The sequence below is a fragment of the Haliotis rubra genome, unplaced genomic scaffold (genome assembly GCF_003918875.1).
Source record: "Haliotis rubra isolate DU_JTF1 unplaced genomic scaffold, ASM391887v1 Scf319, whole genome shotgun sequence".
Taxonomy (NCBI): Eukaryota; Metazoa; Mollusca; class Gastropoda; order Lepetellida; family Haliotidae; genus Haliotis; species Haliotis rubra.
In genome coordinates, this window is record NW_025766990.1 from 992,730 (window position 1) to 1,010,057 (window position 17,328).

General features: G+C 40.7%; 1 protein-coding gene across 4 annotated transcripts in view; it reads right to left on the reverse strand.

The window, feature by feature from the left end:
• Window positions 1–257: 257 nt before the first annotated feature.
• The window catches only part of LOC124283635 (CUB and zona pellucida-like domain-containing protein 1), a 48,864-nt gene continuing 31,793 nt past the window's right edge, over window positions 258–17,328 (reverse strand). The window contains exons 1-5 of one of the 4 annotated variants that reach the window (XM_046719628.1): window positions 5,374–5,526; window positions 3,239–4,535; window positions 2,704–2,891; window positions 859–1,256; window positions 258–535 (exon numbers count right to left, since the gene is read on the reverse strand). In XM_046719628.1, coding sequence (XP_046575584.1) covers window positions 343–535; window positions 859–1,256; window positions 2,704–2,891; window positions 3,239–3,782 — 1,323 coding nt within the window. In that variant the 5' untranslated portion in view covers window positions 3,783–4,535; window positions 5,374–5,526 and the 3' untranslated portion in view covers window positions 258–342. Of the gene's footprint in view, window positions 536–858; window positions 1,257–2,703; window positions 2,892–3,238; window positions 4,536–5,373; window positions 5,527–17,328 lie in introns of those variants that run through there. The other 3 variants (XM_046719629.1, XM_046719630.1, XR_006900372.1) reach the window with 3 other exon arrangements.

A 17,328-nucleotide genomic window follows, 5' to 3' on the forward strand; every position in this document is an offset into this window, starting at 1 on the left:
AAAAACATCTGTTCGAAATCGGCGTGTTGGGCCATATTCACATCACGTTGTGAATGGCCATGGAATAATCATTTTCTAAATCCATATATAACCATACAGCCCGGTTCCCAAAAATATGTCCCCAAACGGAATACCCTTTTCTGTTCTTTAATGATATATATCAGTGTATATATCGCAATTGTGTCAGTAATTTGCTGAACTGTTCATGACGTTGTTGAGTTTATGGTTTTTTTTTAAGTGTAATTAAAAATCCCGAAGACAAATGACCGTTTTATTAATCAACAGAATCCGTTTCAAATCTGTGTAACGAACCATTATCGTTTTTGGTTTGCATTACAAGTTTTAGCCAATTATGTTTGGACTTGAGTGACACTGCTGTTGACACTTGTCGGAGAAGTCCATCTGGTCACAGAATGTCACGTGACAAGTGATGTAGATGCCGTCCTGTTCATTGGGGATGTCAAACATGTCAAACTTAAACCTGGTCACGGAGTTCCTCGTCACGAGGATCTGAGTACGAGCAGCCACGGCACACCTGGAAATATAACAAGAACGTTTCCAAAGCCAGATTGAACAATTGTAAAAAACTTCATATTTTCTTATGATTTTTCGTAATCAAATGTTATTTACACGTATTTTGATGTTTAAAAATAACTTGACCTGCTGCAAGTAACACGAACTCGGAAGTAAATTTAAATATATAACAACTTGTATTCCGAAGATTACATCCTGTACGGAATAATGTTACAAGAGTGATTTTCCAATTGTAGGAGCGCAGAGGAACGTAACGGGTTTTTTTAAGAAAAGAAGGACACATATCAAAAACCTTTTCTTCAGATGCAAAGTCACCTCACTCACCCATCTGTAATGAGAGGATAAGATGCTTGTTTCCCCGGAACACTGTCAAGGTGGGCGTCACATGATCGTAACACCATTATTGTATTGGAAGTCCCTGGCGAGGCAACTTCAACGTACACAGGTGCTCCAATCTTATTGTGAATCAAATTGCCCTTCAAAAGGTGCATATATGATGCATCTTGGTACAGGGATATATGGACGCTGGATCCTTGCACCTGTCCAGATGTTGAGCCATGTGCAGTTGTATTTAAATCAGGGTAAAGGTGAACAGAGTCCGTCCCATCCACTGGTTCAGAGCAGCTGACATCATGAACCCAGATGACATCTCGAACCAAATGATCGGTCCATGGTAGTGCATACGCCAAGGTATTCTTAAACGTAACCATTCCTTTGGATACCTGAATAATGTAGAGATAAGAGACACAAGAAGATCGTTCCATTTTAGAATACATATCTAAATGGTTACACATCAGGGCCTGGGCCGCGTTTCGCTGTCGAAACCCCAATACCTTAACATACACTTACGACCGTTATAGGGATACGACCGCTTTATTAAACGGGTTCCTGGACGTCTGCCGATATGTGTCTTGCAATACGATAGGCGGAAAAGGAGGCGACACTCATCGAAGAGGATTTCCCCCAACTGTCAACTACAAATGTTGGGTCGCACGTCGTCGATTTTAGACGACATTACTCCATCACAAACATTCTAATATAAATGTTGCAATAGTGGCCTAATACGTTACGTGAAGATATGTCTAATGTCATGGTTGCATATAAGCTTTCTAATTCTTGCGACAGAAAGACTAACATATATGACAGACGTCCAACTTTAGCGTGCATGTCTCACTTGAAATGCAACTGCATTTCGAACTTCTTGGTATTACTTGGTTATTAGAAAACTTACTATTCTTGCCATCATCAGTCATCCTTGGGTCATTTCTTGCACACGATTGCATATGGCATGCCAGGCATGCATATGCTTGTTGCCAGCTAAGGTTTCTGACAGAAGTGTTTGACGGAGGCGTGTCGCCATATTGGAATATAAGAGGATTGGAATCGACTAAGTTCGAGATGACAAAACTCAAAGCTTGCTAAGGATCGATACTGTAAAAGGTAATATGTCGAATCGTGTGTATCTGTTCAAACTACGAATGGATTTTATGCATGTTCTGATCGAGTCAGCCCGTTTCTATTTCATTTACGCTACGTGCTCAACACGCCTTTTAGACTTGCAACCCATCGCCATCACAACTGGCATTGGGAGGATCATCCTTTTGTCTTTCTCAGACAGTCAGTAACTAACAGAAAAGGGGCAGGGATATGGTTGTAAGAAGTTCACGGTACAGGTGCCTAAGATTGTGTCACAAGACACCACTCAATCCCTTCTCACACAACTGGGGCAAAAATGGCCATGTCTTCGGGACAGCAATACTGTATGAGAGTCGAATTCCTGAATGCCATACCTGTTCGTTAGTACCATACTCGCTGGTTCCATCAACATGTTTAATGCAGAGACCTGTTTCACTTCGGGCTATATGAAACTGACACGCGGCAATAGCTGGCATCCTGTTAAAAGCGGCGTTAAACCAAACTCCCTCACTCGTACACTATGCCCAGAATTTCATTTCCTTAACATTACATCAGCACATAAATAATATGAAAATGTATTAACTTCGAATGGCGAGTTCTTTGCTATTTGGATATTAGTACAATCTTGGTTTAACTGTTGCAATGGTTGATGGAAGTTTAGTTCTGATGTCTGAAATAGAGGCGCCATCATTTCAGTAATTTCATCTCAGTTACCTGCGTTTAGGTGACGCTAATATGTATTCTGAAACCTACACTTGTTTGTGTCTGGCAGTCGTTGTAAGACATGTTGAATATGAGCTGCTCTCCCTGCATCGTTCCGACACACGTGTCCTTGGTCATGTAGATGTGTGGAAGGAGACTGATATCGAGGTTCAATTCTATGAAGTCTATGGTAATGAACCAACCGCCGGGTAGGCATTTAAGAGTGACAGCACCTTCCACTGAAAAATGTTTTCGCCAGAAAAAAAACCAGTTTCATTCATGACAATTTTGAAAGCACAGCTTATAGGCTATAATTGCATCTAATCTTATATATCAGTTCTTTGTCAAACACGTACGCTGAAATGTAATATATGATATATGTTTAATGATTCAAAAGTTTCTTTTTTCTATTTTCTTGACTGGCACTGGCCCAACAAATGCTGAAAACAGTTCAAAACACCCGGATGTTAGTTACAACATCTGGTCTTTCTCAACAACATGAGCGACAATGTTTTCCTCAACATCCTTATTGTGCAAAAAGATCAACCATACCTTCCTAAGTAATCGGACATGTATAGTGACTTACATGTTTGTGCCAGTGACGGAAGACGGTATCCTGCATTGTAGCTGTATGACTCCATGCCAAATGATTCGTGAAGTCTGACTAGAATCGGCGATGAACTGTTGACAACATATGGTCTTTGAGGGTGTATCTGTAGTACCCCGACAGTGTAAGGTGCCGTTGTGAGGTTAGTCCACTGGATGTCATCCCGATGTTGACCATTTACACGAACATCCATGAATGATGACACCTCAGATACAATAGTAATCATTGGACTCTCTCTGTTCACCCCATCCAAATCTAAACTCTTTACAATGTAGTTGTTGTCATAAAGTGCCGTTCCTGGCACAAACAACGATGTGCCTGCACCTTTTTTGATGTAAATGCTCTCGGTACTCATTACTGGTCGAGTGCTTTGTATGATGAAGTTGGCGCTCGATAGGGAACAGTACTGTTTGAACTCGGTGGAATTCAGTGATGTAGACCATGCTATTATATTTCCACTTGTTTCTTCCTTTGTTATATTCACGATTGTATTGTCATACTTTGCCAATACACGAAACGACATTGCTCCTAGATCACTCGTCTCCACTTTGGGAATAATTTGAGTGTTTGAGAATGCGCTCTCTGGGGGAACCTGTCTAACCAGATGTTGACCAGTAAGATGTGCATCACAGGTAGGCGCTGCGAGATACAAAGCCCCTGCAAAACACTGCGACCTGATGATTAGAACGGATTCGGGTTCCCCCTAAGTCACACGTATCAGAGCTCGCATATGAAGCTAAACCTATCTGAAAGACGTCACCATAGCCCAGTGTGACATTAACAATGTCTCCATCTGAGTATCGGACACCGTTAAACACATATTGACATGTTGCATTAAGAGTTACGAAAACCTTAGTGTTATCTTGGGTGGCCACAACGCCAAGATTTGCATTTTTCTCGACACTTGCAACGACATAATTCGTTGACAACATATCATCAGAAAGAACTGTGAATGTGTCTGATGTTTGCACACTCTCATGGTACTTATTGTGTCCATAAAGAGCTATTTCTGTTGTGCAGTTCACATAAATAGCCTTAGGATCTATTCTTGTTCCAACTGGTAGTTGTGTGGCGTCAGATAGCTCCAGTTTAACTACATCGTTGGCGACAACATTCACACTGGTCTGACGTCTTGTGCCGTCATTGTAGTTCACAGTACAAACACCGCCAAGAGAGGATGAGAAGTACAGAATGTTTCGAAGAGCATTTGTTGGAGCATAGATGAATTCAGGAAAGAAAGCGAGAGAAAATGTTCTTCCTTTTGTATCATTGAGAGCTGTAATGCAATACAAATGAACCTGGAGTCTTCGTAGAATAAAACGTCATTCGTTAGCGTCAATATTTTAGACATCTCTATTCTATTTCATCGAATATATCGCTTATGTGAAATTCTTTTGACGATAAATACACCATGCGTGCCCTCACAGAACCTGGGTACATAGTGTAGGTGTAACTGCATAAATTAACTGCACGTCATATTTCTGTATCTGAGTACACGGCAAGCTCTGAAGGAGTGGCACTTACATGTAGCGTCTTCGTCAACAAGCATACATGGACAGCACGTCACTATTATGATGTCAAATCCCCAAAACATGACGTCATAGTCGGATATGGAAATTTGGAGCTGTTTATTGTCGCTAGCAATTCGACGCTTGTAGTTGAGTTGATACTTCTATCGCTTGTTCTTGATTAATGCGTTCCTTAAATCAACAATTTACAACGACGCCTTCAGAGATTCAAGCACTCTCTTAGGGAATAATAATCAAGTAGTCTCAATGATAATATTGAACAAACTTTATTGATGACAACGTTGTTATTTCGTGAGTGCGACGTTTCGATACATATTCTTGTACCGTTGTCAAGCAGGAATGTACCGTTGTCATTGACACCGCTTGACAACGGTACAACAATCTGTATGGAAACGTCACATACACAAAAAGAGAAGTTGTCATCCATAAAGTGTGTTCAATATTGTACGTCCCAACTTCTTAAATGCCACTCAAACAAGTTTCAATGATAGAAAGTACATTATATATTGTATAATTGTATATTGTACAATATATGTAGTGTTGGTCCAATATCTAAAAACTGTGGTACCGTAACTACACACCTACCTTCACATAGCAGATTACAGGAACATAAAATGCAAACCAACTTTAGGATATTCATCAAAGCAGCCATCTTTCGTCCTCGATCACTGTTGAGAACAAAGTAAGTGGAAATTTATCTGAGATCCTTTTTAAGCTGGACTACTTGACCTACATTCTAAATATAAAATTAGTTATCTTAGATTAAATGAAGTTAAAAAGAAATATATTCATTTACAATACAGCATAAACGACAACACACAAATCCTTGTAAAGAAGACATTTGCGGATTTGCATGTGTATTTTCACTTCTATCAGGTGCTGAGCGTGGAACTGGGACAGTGTTACTGTGTAGCAAGAATTTCTGAGCGAATTGTGTCTTACATATAATACATTAGTTGTAGTTGGTTTCGTTGTGTCAGCTTCACTTAGGAAGAGGTGATGTTTATATCCGTTCGTTTACCCCTTGGTGAACCAACTAGCACGGATATAACGCTGACCAACAAAGACCGAGTTCAAAATTCAAAACTACGATCTTACGATACTGGCACTTCAGAGGGACGTAATTTTGCACAACGCATTTCGACGGCTTAATCGTTTACACAGACAAGGGAGACAAATTATGTTCAAACACCTTGCCAATAGCAGGTGTATCACACAAATGTACAAAGTCAAGTTTTTCAAGTTTGCGAATGGGCAAGGTTAAAGACATGAATCGCCAATTTGAAAAGATTCAACATCAGAAGCTAGCTCACGAACAGTTTGCAAATGTCATGGTGATAACCTTTCGCCACTCAGTCCACGTCCTGTTCATTTCACAAAAGATAAGGCATATATTCGTTGTAAATTGAGCATACGTTTAAAGCACTTTTAAAATCTATTTAAAATGTCTAATTTTATATCCATGTGTAATTGTTATTAGAAATGCGTACATGCATCATGCCCCATGTCGCCTTAGGTTGAAGTAGTATTAGAAATAGAAGTGACTGAATAAAGACAATAGTGGACAAGGCGTGATTTGTGAGTGCAGGATATTTGATGCCTGACAAACATGCTAGAAAAAAGACGCTGTCTAAAGCTTCCCCAGAAGTCATCTATACAATAGGATACTGGACTCGTTTAGACGTTTACCATTTTGGTGAAACCCAAGGTGCTTGTGAAGAACAAACAAAATTGATGAGCAAATCGAATTTGGAACCAACGATAAGATCATTGCATGTGAAAGGGAATCTTTGAGCAGCGAAATATTTTGCCTTCGAACCAACCGAGTCTCAAATTACAATATGATCTGAACGCCATTACCACAGACGTGCGTCGAGGAATTCGTGAATGTAGGAGAACAATCAAGACCGTGCAAACTGTGACCCAGGTCAATGGAGGCATGTGTGCAGCTATGACAACGGCATGTATATAGTTTCCTATCCACTATCCAGTCTGCTATGATGTACCTTGAACACTGCCTGTTGCGTAAAACAACATTCACTCAATGTTCATTACAATGAACTGTGTGCACAATTATTGGGAGAAAATACGGAGTAAAGCCCTTAATTTGTTCTTATCTTATCAAAGAAAAGCAGCAATATAAAAATCAGACAACACAGAGACTGTGTCTGTATTTACATTTCAAACATGGCCTGATAGCCGAAAGGCTAATTTTTTATTCATCATGTTGAAAAGCCCGGTTCGAATTGACATGCTTGGTTGGTGTTTGTTTAGCTTCATTTCATTTCGGCTTTGTTTCGACAGACTGACTTGACAGGAACCTCTACAATTGATTTTTCCATGACGATTTGGGTAAGAGTGAGTGAGTGAGTTCAGTTTTACGCCACACTCAGCAATATTCCAGCTATATGGCGGCGGTCTGTAAATAATCGAGTCTGGACCAGACAATCCAGTGATCAACAGCATGAGCATCGATCTGCGCAATTGGGAACCGATGACATGTGTCAACCAAGCCAGCGAGCCTGACCACCCGATCCTGTTAGTCAACTCTTACGACAAGCATGGGTTACTGAAGGCTCATTCTAACCCGGACCTTCACGGGTATTTGGGTAAGAATTGGTCTTCAGTAACCCATGCCTGTCGTAAGAGGCGACGAAACAGTTCGGGTGGTCTGGCTCGCTGACTTGGTTGACACATGTATCACATCGTATCCCAAATTGCGTAGACCGATGATCGCTGTTGATCACTGGATTCTCTGGTCCAGATCGATACTTTACAGACCGCCACCATATAGCTGGAATATCGCTGAGTGCGGCGTTAAACAACAAACAAACAATTGAAATATGCGCACAAAAACTCATTTCAGCCCTCGGATCGTTTGTGCTATAGCGTTAACGTAAGTGTAAGATTTGTATATTTGTTATTATATACATTGACTTTTGGAACATCATGTGGTCGTACTTTTGGTCAAACACTGTTATGTGCATGATTTAGCCAGGATATATGTCACCGCGGCTGTACATACCACTCACTTACTCATAGTTTTAATAAGATGGTTCTACCGTGCTCCTTCGGTGCCACCGCCATGATGGTGGTAAAGATCTGAAACCTTCATCCTGTCTCATCAAGCTAACACTTCATGACATCGCTGGAATTCAAAGAGGAGTTTAAACCATGTCAGTCAGTTACTCATTGTATTGAAAACTGTCCCTTTGATCTAGGGAGCTGTAATTGTAATACACTGTGAAGAAATCATAAGTAACCTTATTTTATCCTATTTTAAACCCCGATCACAGAATCACGTTTCAAACCACAGATTCGTCTACATGATTATTGTCTATGTTTCCTTCTGTCATCCTTCTTTGGCATCATCAGGGTGGCAGAAGTATCTTAGGCACAGCCTCCCATATTAAGCTGACACGGAAGCAAATTACTGAATAAATTTTCCAATCCGTGACATCAAACCATATTGCCTTGTTGAAGAGCTTAAACGGTGCGTATCGCGACGGGGACACAGCCAATCTGTTTAATCCCACTTCTTCAATGCACCTGGCCAGTAGGCTACTCCACCAACTTGTCTGTGGTGTTTCGCCATCTTCAGCAATATTCCAGCAATATAGGAACGAAGGATGCCAAAATGGGCTGTTCAATCCCACTTCTTTGATGTGCCTAGACAGTAGGTTGCTCCACCAACTTGCCTGTGGTGTTTCGCGATCTTTAGCAATATTCCAGCAAAATAAGAATGACAGGGACACAAAAATGGGCTGTTCAATCCCACTTCTTCGATGTGCCTGGCCAGAAGGCTACTCCTCCAACTTGCGTGTGGTGTTTCACCATCTTCAGCAATATTCCAGCAAACTAGGAACGACGGGGACACCAAACATGGGCTGCTCAGTGCCTCGTTGTTCACGTGAAGAGCTACCTGGCTACTCCTCCTGACAGGTTGATCCTGGGAGTAAAGACTCATTTACGACGGTTATGGAAGAACCGTTCTAATCAGAGACAAATGAAGCTGTGGCCAATCAATGTGATAGTAGACGAGAAATGCAGGAAGATGTTATGAATGTTGCGAACATTAAGGCATACATTATATCATAGTTCGTCTTGGAAAAGAAGAAAGTAGTTGAAAAATAAATATTTCTGTGATCTTGTCATTCCGAACAAAAAATGTAATAATAGAAAACTATGTATCACAATATTCTGTTAAAAATCAGGCGTTGTATTTTATTAAATGCCATGTATCAACTTTACAGACACGCTTAATGTAACTTCAATACTGATAACTCTTTCACTGCCTCGCTAACAGAGAACATATTTTACTAAATCAAAGGGCATGTTCACAACATACTGTCCTAAGGTGTGTATGGAGTGAGTGGGTGAGTGAGTTAAGTTGTACGCCGTAGTCAGCAATATTCCAGCTATGTGGTGGCAGTCTGTAAATAATCGAGTCTGGAACAGACAATCCGGTGATCAACAGCATGAGCATCGATCTAAGCAATTGGGATACGATGACATATCAACTAAGTCAGCGAGCATGACCATCCGATCCCGTTAGTCGCCTCTTACGATTAGCATCGGTTACTGAAGATCAATTCTAACCCGCATCTTCACGGGTCGTGTGTATGGAACATGTCCATTGCATATATTAAGCATTGAGCGTTCAGAACATGTAAATTGTTTTACACCAAACCTTAATTGATACACCCATCATTAGTTAGAAACAATTACATTTACATGGAAAACTGTCCACATCTCATTTGAGCACAGATCTACAAACGTATGTGACTTTTCACCCGTAATTCTGCGTTCGAATTTTACGTGGAAAAGAAGGAGAAATGTGATAGTCAGTTTGCTCTTGTCAGTCCCAACTTCTCTAATACTTCAGATATCATGGCTTCCCGTCTGCTGACAAACTGTTGTGGGGTTCGGGCCACTCTATTGCCGCTATGGAGGCGAAATGCCTCGCTCTGGACCATGATGTCTTCACTAACAGGATTCGCTGTATTGTAAACCTCCTGTGATTGTACAAATTCAACCACCTTCCTTTGAATTTCAATCTTTGCGGGAAACGTTCGTCGACGTTTCGCTGAGGTCAAGGTCGTACACACGTGACCCTTGTTATCTGGTGGAAGCATCTGGGTGGATTCTCTGATCAGCCTCTTCAATGACGGATTTACTTCTGTCTCTTTATCAACCTTAATACTTAGCTTCCTATCTTTACAACCTTTAGTATGTACGTCTACATTACATCTTCCAACATCGATAAAACTCCCAGAACTCCCAGAGGCATAGTCAGGCTTCAAGGGCATCACCGTTGTTTCTATAGACTCCAGAAACTGTCTGACATAGCTGTCAGATTGGCTCGGATTCGTTGACTTGGAAACACTTGCTGTGTTTATCTTTCCATGTTTATCTGCTTCGTACTTCAGAACTATTTTGGAAACATTTTCCAAGCCCTATTTAACAACAGCTATTTCGAATCAAACCAATCAATCAGACTTTGTGATTCGTGTTTATATGTACTGAACCACAAAAGAAATGTCGCACCGATAGTGGTTTCTTAAAGGCACACACTTTTAGTCACTCTTATAAACAATCAAACCGGAGGACTGAGTTCAAACTTGACAATTATGGTTAACACATTTTCGGGAAACACATTTAGAGTTCACACAAACAACATCATCAATGGTACCATTAAGATACCCCAAAGTCAGTATCGTGTGCGGGCTCTATCTGCATTGCTGAAAGCGTTGCATCGTCTGTACATGGAATGAATTAGCCGGTCAAAGAAGGTCATGAGCACTTTGGTCCATACTCTGCGAAATGCCTGATCGAGTCTAGCCGTAGTTGTCGGCCTTGGTTGGAGGCCATTAAGTCTTCTTTGAATCTCGTCCCAAAGATGTTCTACTGGACTTAAATTTGGACTGAGTGCAAGATTTTGTAGGGTTTGGATGCCATGCTATCTTAGGAAGTCCAATGTTGCTCTGGCAGTGTGGGCACGACCGTTGTCTTGCTGGAAGATGTGATTTCTGTAACGTAGAAAATGTGGTACAACGTGGGGTCTTTTGACTTAATCAATACAGCGAGCAGCTGTTACGTTATTTCCTCATCCTGGACCAAGATTCTGGAACACCACGGTATTAACTAACTGGTTCAGACCGATTGCACCCCACACTATGATGCTTGGACCACCCCACGAGTCTCTTTCAACAATACACTCATTGGAAAACATTTCACCACACCCTCGCCATACTCGCACTCTGCCATCGACTGTCGAAACACAATATCGGCTTTCATGAGATACCAGCACAGTTCTCCATTGTCGATAACCTCAATTTCGATGCTGAGTTGCCCATTTTGGTCGGTTTTGGCGGTGATGAGCGGTGAGGACAGGACTACGATATGGTAAACGTCCACGCACTGTATCGGCACTGACGGGTCTGTTGTGAGTCCAAATGGTCTGCCGTGCTGTTTCCGTCGCTTTTGGGAAGCGATTCTGCAGATGGTTGCGCTCAGCCTGCCATTCTTGACGTTGTGATGTTACTGAAGGTCGCCCACTGCGTGGACGGTCTTGAATGCTGTTAGTGACCTGATACCATCCTAACATGAACATTGAAATGATTGGCTACCCTCCGTGCAGTCTGGACAACTGCAACCGTCCCGCGACTTGGTTCCTCTGATTTCGCGTAAGACGTGGCATGGTGGTTGTGTCAAAACAAAAATGATTTCAGGTTAGTTTGGGACTCGCTTTCATTGGTAGGGTTGTCACGACATGCACGTGCATTTTCATTTTCACGAAATGTTATACGGAACCTTTTACCATGTCTGCCTTTTTCGGTGCGTTTGGTCGATATGATTTTCATCAGAAAACACACTGATGTTGGTAATAACTGTCAATTTGGATTGAAAAACATGTTAAGACAACGGTACAATCAAAATAAAAACACCACTTTGCAAGAACTAAATTTTGCATTTGGTTTTGAAAAGTGACGTTTCTTTTGTGGTTCAGTATATTATACTTCATATAGATGTCGAGATATGGCTTTACTTGCTATAACATATGCATGTGTCTGGTACCCACGCCGAGTGGTCCAACATATATTAAACTATTACGGCTATTCTTCTGTGTCACCCAAAATGTCTTGCCCATTTGGAAATTCCTGCTACGACTAGGGATTAAAAAACATATGTAAAAACTGAATTTGTCTTCGGAAGGCCTTAACCAGCATGATGAATGTTACGAGGTTAAGTTACCAAGTGTAGAAACATAGTTTACTTTACACAAGTGAAGAACACATAGCAAAATCCTTTCCTTTAGATTCTATGTCATCTCACTCACGAACGAAGAGAAACATTAACAACAAGCCTCCAACGCGAATGTCTCGCTGGTTAGGCAAGTACATTTTGATCTTCTTGGCTTTTTCCGCTTTCCTGGGCTATTTGATGTGCCTAATAAGATTTAAGTGCACTCACCCAAGCATACGGATCACTTGTGTGAAAGTTACATGACGGAAGTATTTAAAGCCATATTCGAAAAATAGGATTCAGATCGAGTCGGTCGATGATATCAAACTCAAAATGCATGAGGATCAAAACTACAAAAGATAATACGTCAAGTATCTGTTTAAATGTCCTATGACAATTATAAATGCTCTTTTTCGTCCGTTTCAATTGTAGATGTGCTACGTGTGCAGCACGCATGGTTCAGAGTGGCAACTCATTACCACCACAACTGGAAAAACGATTCTTGTCTTTCTTTGACAGCAAGTTAGCGAACAGGTAAGGGGCATGTGTTGGGTTGTTGGGGCGTTGCGATAAAGGTACCAATGATTGTTACAAGGCACCAGTCATTCCCTTCACCTACAACTGGGGCAAGGTTTGTCCTGTTGTCTAAGGTACAGCAATACTGTCCCCATCCTTAGCCACGCCAGAAATAAGAGTTTGAATTCCGGTACGCCCTACTTGTGTGTCGGTGCCATACTCGCTGGTTTCACCAAACTGTTCAACGACTGAGACCTGTTTTACTTCGAGCTTTCCCCAATAAAAAGCTGACACGCCGCAATATCGCTAGTGTACTGATACCAGCATGGTTAATCCAATTCATTTATACACGATGCCCAGAACTTCATCTGTCGGATCAGTGAGGTTAAGTAACATTTCCTTTAACATCCACATCAGAAAATAGATATCTCTATAATGTAATTACTGCGAATAAAAGTTGAATCACGATTTTCTTGTTACTTGAATGGTAGTGCAACAGTGATTTAACTGTTGCAATGGTTGGTGAAAGTTTATCCCCTATTTAAACAGAAGCGCCATCATTTAATTAATTTCATTTCAGTTACTGCGTTTAGGTGTAGTAATAAAAATGAATTTTGATACATACACTTGATTGTGTGTGGCAGTCGTTGTACGACATGTTGAATATGAGATGCTGTCCCTGTATCGTTCCAACACACGTGTCCTTGGTCATGTAGATGTGGGGGAGGAGACTGATGTCGAGGTTTGAGTCCATGAAGTCCACAGTAACGAACCACCCTCCTGGTAGGCATTTGAGGGTGACAGCACCAAACACTGAAACAAGTGTTCTCCAGAATAACCGGTTCATGCGTTACTCCCAGCTATTATGGCATCACAAGGTATGAGCCCATAGATTACAAACTATGATTGCATCGAACCGTTTGAATTAAACTTTGGTCAAACACATGCATCGAAATGTAAGATATACTATGTTTTTATTGATTGAAAAGTTAAATATCTTATGACCATGATTTGTATGGTATATTAAAACTAACAATCAGCTCCTACAGTCTTTTCATGCAATCTATTTCCTATTTTCTTGACAAATAGTCAGCGCTGGATTGGCTGATATTGATCCATATCTTTATTTTCAGATCCGTGTGTGTTATTTAGAATTAACGACAACAGTCAAAATTCAACGATACAACATATTATACTACAAAATAAAGTACAAATGATGGATAGAATTTCACTACAGATACATGCATCGACGTTGGCGGAGCATTTTCAACGTCATACATTGAGAAGAGACAAATGCTGAAAACTTCCGACTTGATATAAAAAGTGGTGTTTCCCCAACATCATTTGTGTTGAATGCAATCACACTAAGACATATTTAAATAAACTATGTGTATAGTGACTTACATGATTCTGTCAGTGACGGAAGACGGTATCCTGCATTGTAGCTGTATGACACCATGCCAAATGATTCGTGAAGCCTGACTAGAATCGGCGATGAACTGTTGACAACATATGGTCTTTGAGGGTGTATCTGTAGTACCCCGACAGTGTAAGGTGCCGTTGTGAGGTTAGTCCACTGGATGTCATCCCGATGTTGACCATTTACACGAACATCCATGAATGATGACATCTCAGATACAATAGAAATCATTGGACCCTCCTTGTTCACCCCATCCAAATCTAAACTCTTTACAATGTAGTTGTTGTCATAAAGAACCGTTCCTGGCACAAACAACGATGTGCCTCCATCACTTTTGAAGTAAATGTACTCGGTTCACATTACTGGTCGAGTGCTTTGTATGATGAAGTTGGCGCTGGATAGGGAACAATATTGTTTGAACGATATTTCAATGATGTAGACCATGTCACTACATTTCCATTTACTTCTTCCTTCGTTATATTCACGACTGTATTGTCGTACTTTGCCAATACACGAAACACCATTGCCCCAAGGTCACTCCCCTCCACTTTGGGAATAATTGAGTTATTGTGAATGCGCTCTCTGGGGGAACTTGACTAACCAGAAGACCCTCATAAGGATTTCCATAACAGCTAGACATGTAGCTATACAGAGCACCTGAAAACACTGCGACTTGATAATTAGAAAGGATTCGGGTTCCCCCTAAGTCACACTTATCAGAGCTCGCAGACGATGCTAAACCTATCTGAAAGACGTCACCATAGCCCAGTGTGACATTAACAGTGTCTCCATCTGAGTATCGGACACCGTTAAATACATATTGACATGTTGCGTTAAGAGCCACGGAAACGTCAGTGTTGTCTTGAGTGGCCACAACGCCAAGATTTGCAGTCTTCTCGACATTTGCAATAAAATAGTCCGTTGACAACGTATCATCAGAAAGAACTGTGAATGTGTCTGATGTATCCACATTAATAGCTTGGTACTTATTGTTATCCATGTCCAGAGCAATTGCTGTTGTATAGTTCACATAAATGGCCTTAGGTTCTATTCTTGTTTCTTGTTTCAGGAGTTGTGTTGCGTCGGGTAAAGCCAGTTTAACTACATCGTTGGTGAGTACATTCACAGTGGTCTGACGTCTTGTGCCGTCATTGTAGTCCACACCGTCACGGGGGATGAGAAGTAAAGAAGGTTTCGAAGGGCATTTGTTGGATCATTGATGTATTCCGGAAAGAAAGCCAAAGAAAATGTTCTGCCTTTTGTATCTTTGAGAGCTGCAATGCAATACAGATGCACTAGACTTCTTCGTAGACTAAAACGTCATTTGTTAGCGTCAACATCTTTGACATCTCTATTCTGTTTCATCTAATGTATCGCCTATGTGAAATGCCATTGACGATAAATACCTAAGGCTACATAAACCTAAGGCTACAATGAATGGCAGTACAGATTTCTGATACAATACAGTTGGGTCACAAATCTGGAAATATTAACTAAATGTCTCTAGTCAACAAAGTATTGATCCTTGTATATATACTTACATTGAAGTTGGTTGATAGCTATTGAAAGTTCAATGTGTAGACGAGGGCTCTTGAGTGGTAGGTCTTAAAACGTCAATGTTGGCAGGCAGATGAGCGCAAATCTAAAGTTGTACCCCGTCATACATCTCTGCAACAATCCCTTATATACCTATTATACACTTCTACAGTTCTAGAGTTGGTCTGACAAAAGCTATATGCTACACCACCATCTTCTCAGAGGTTCATAGAACCCCACCAAAGACACCAGAAGCAAAAACTAAACGAAGGTAACTTCTCAGCTTACTCTTAACAGGCGAAAATACATATCGTAAGTCCAATACAAGGTGTGAGTTCAATGTGACAAAACACATCCTGATAACAAAAACTCGATCACAGATTCACCTACATGATTATTATTGTCTATGTTTCTAACATCTCATCCTCCAATGGCATCACAAGTATGGCAGAAGTATCTCCAGCTTAGCCTCCCAAATCAAACTGACACTCAGTCAAATTACTGAATGAACTTTCCAATCCGTGACATCAAACCATATTGCTCTGTTGAAGAGCTTAAACGGTCGGAACACGACGGGGAACCAAATATGGGCTGTTCAATCAAGGTATCGCTGAGACATGAATCGTCATTTTGCAGTGCTCGATTCAGGAACAGCTTGCAACTGCCATGGTGATAACCTTTCACCACTTAGTCCACTCTGCTGTTCATTTCACAAAGATAAGGCATATATTCTTTGTAAATTGGTCATGGCTTCGAGAACATGTTAAGAAGAAATCGTGCCAATGTCATAATTTTCATTTGAATTACAATGCAGTCATGGATCACTAATGGATCCCTAGTTCACTATGTTTAAGCTGTAGCAAACGTAAAGAGTGAGCGAATAAAGACATCAGGTGATAAGGCGTGAACTCATAGTGCAGCGTATTTCCGATGTCTGGCACAATGCAAAAACGAAGAAACTGTCATAGTAGTCATCTATGCAGTAACAGACTGGACTCTCTAAGACTTTTACCACTTTGCTGTAACCTAAGTGTATTGTATATTGTCCTATACACTCAGGGACCATGTGGAGCTGTGACCAAGGTTCATGGAGACATGTGTCGTGCAATGACAGTGATATGTATGTACTTGGTGTTTCATCAAACAAATATTACATGAATTGCACATTGCTTTTAGGGCAAGCACACGGTATTAGAAACAGGGGGTGATAATATTCATTATCACCTATTTAAACATTTACTTGATTCTTGTCTTAAAAGTACTATTATGTATCTTTGACAATATATGGACTACTCGGAATTTCCCTTTTCATGGCATTCCTCTTCTTCATACAGATCCTTCTAGTTACAGGCCAAAATCTCTTACCAGCTGCTTATGTAAGACCATGGGGAGAATGGTCAATAATCGACTGATGTGTAAATTTGCCTAATGAAACTAATAATCTTATATCAAATATTCAATGTGAGTTTAGAAAAAAAATAGAAGTACCATAGATCATTTAGTTAGTTTTCGATTTAGAAAAGGCGTATGATACGACCTGGAAGTATGGAATATTAAAAGATCTTCATGAAATGGGTCTCGAGAGGCCGTGTGTGTCTCAATTTATATCTCGGTTTTAACAGATCGGCAGTTCCAGGAACGTGGGGTTCCACCATATCCCCGATATGTATGATCAAGACCAAGGTGTACCACAAGGTAGCATATTATCTGTATTGTTTTTCAGTATAAAAATAAACAGCTTATCCATTGATGGGTGATTATTTGTAGATGATTTTAATTTGTCATGTCGAGGTTAGAATATGCACACGATTGAGAGTCAGAAC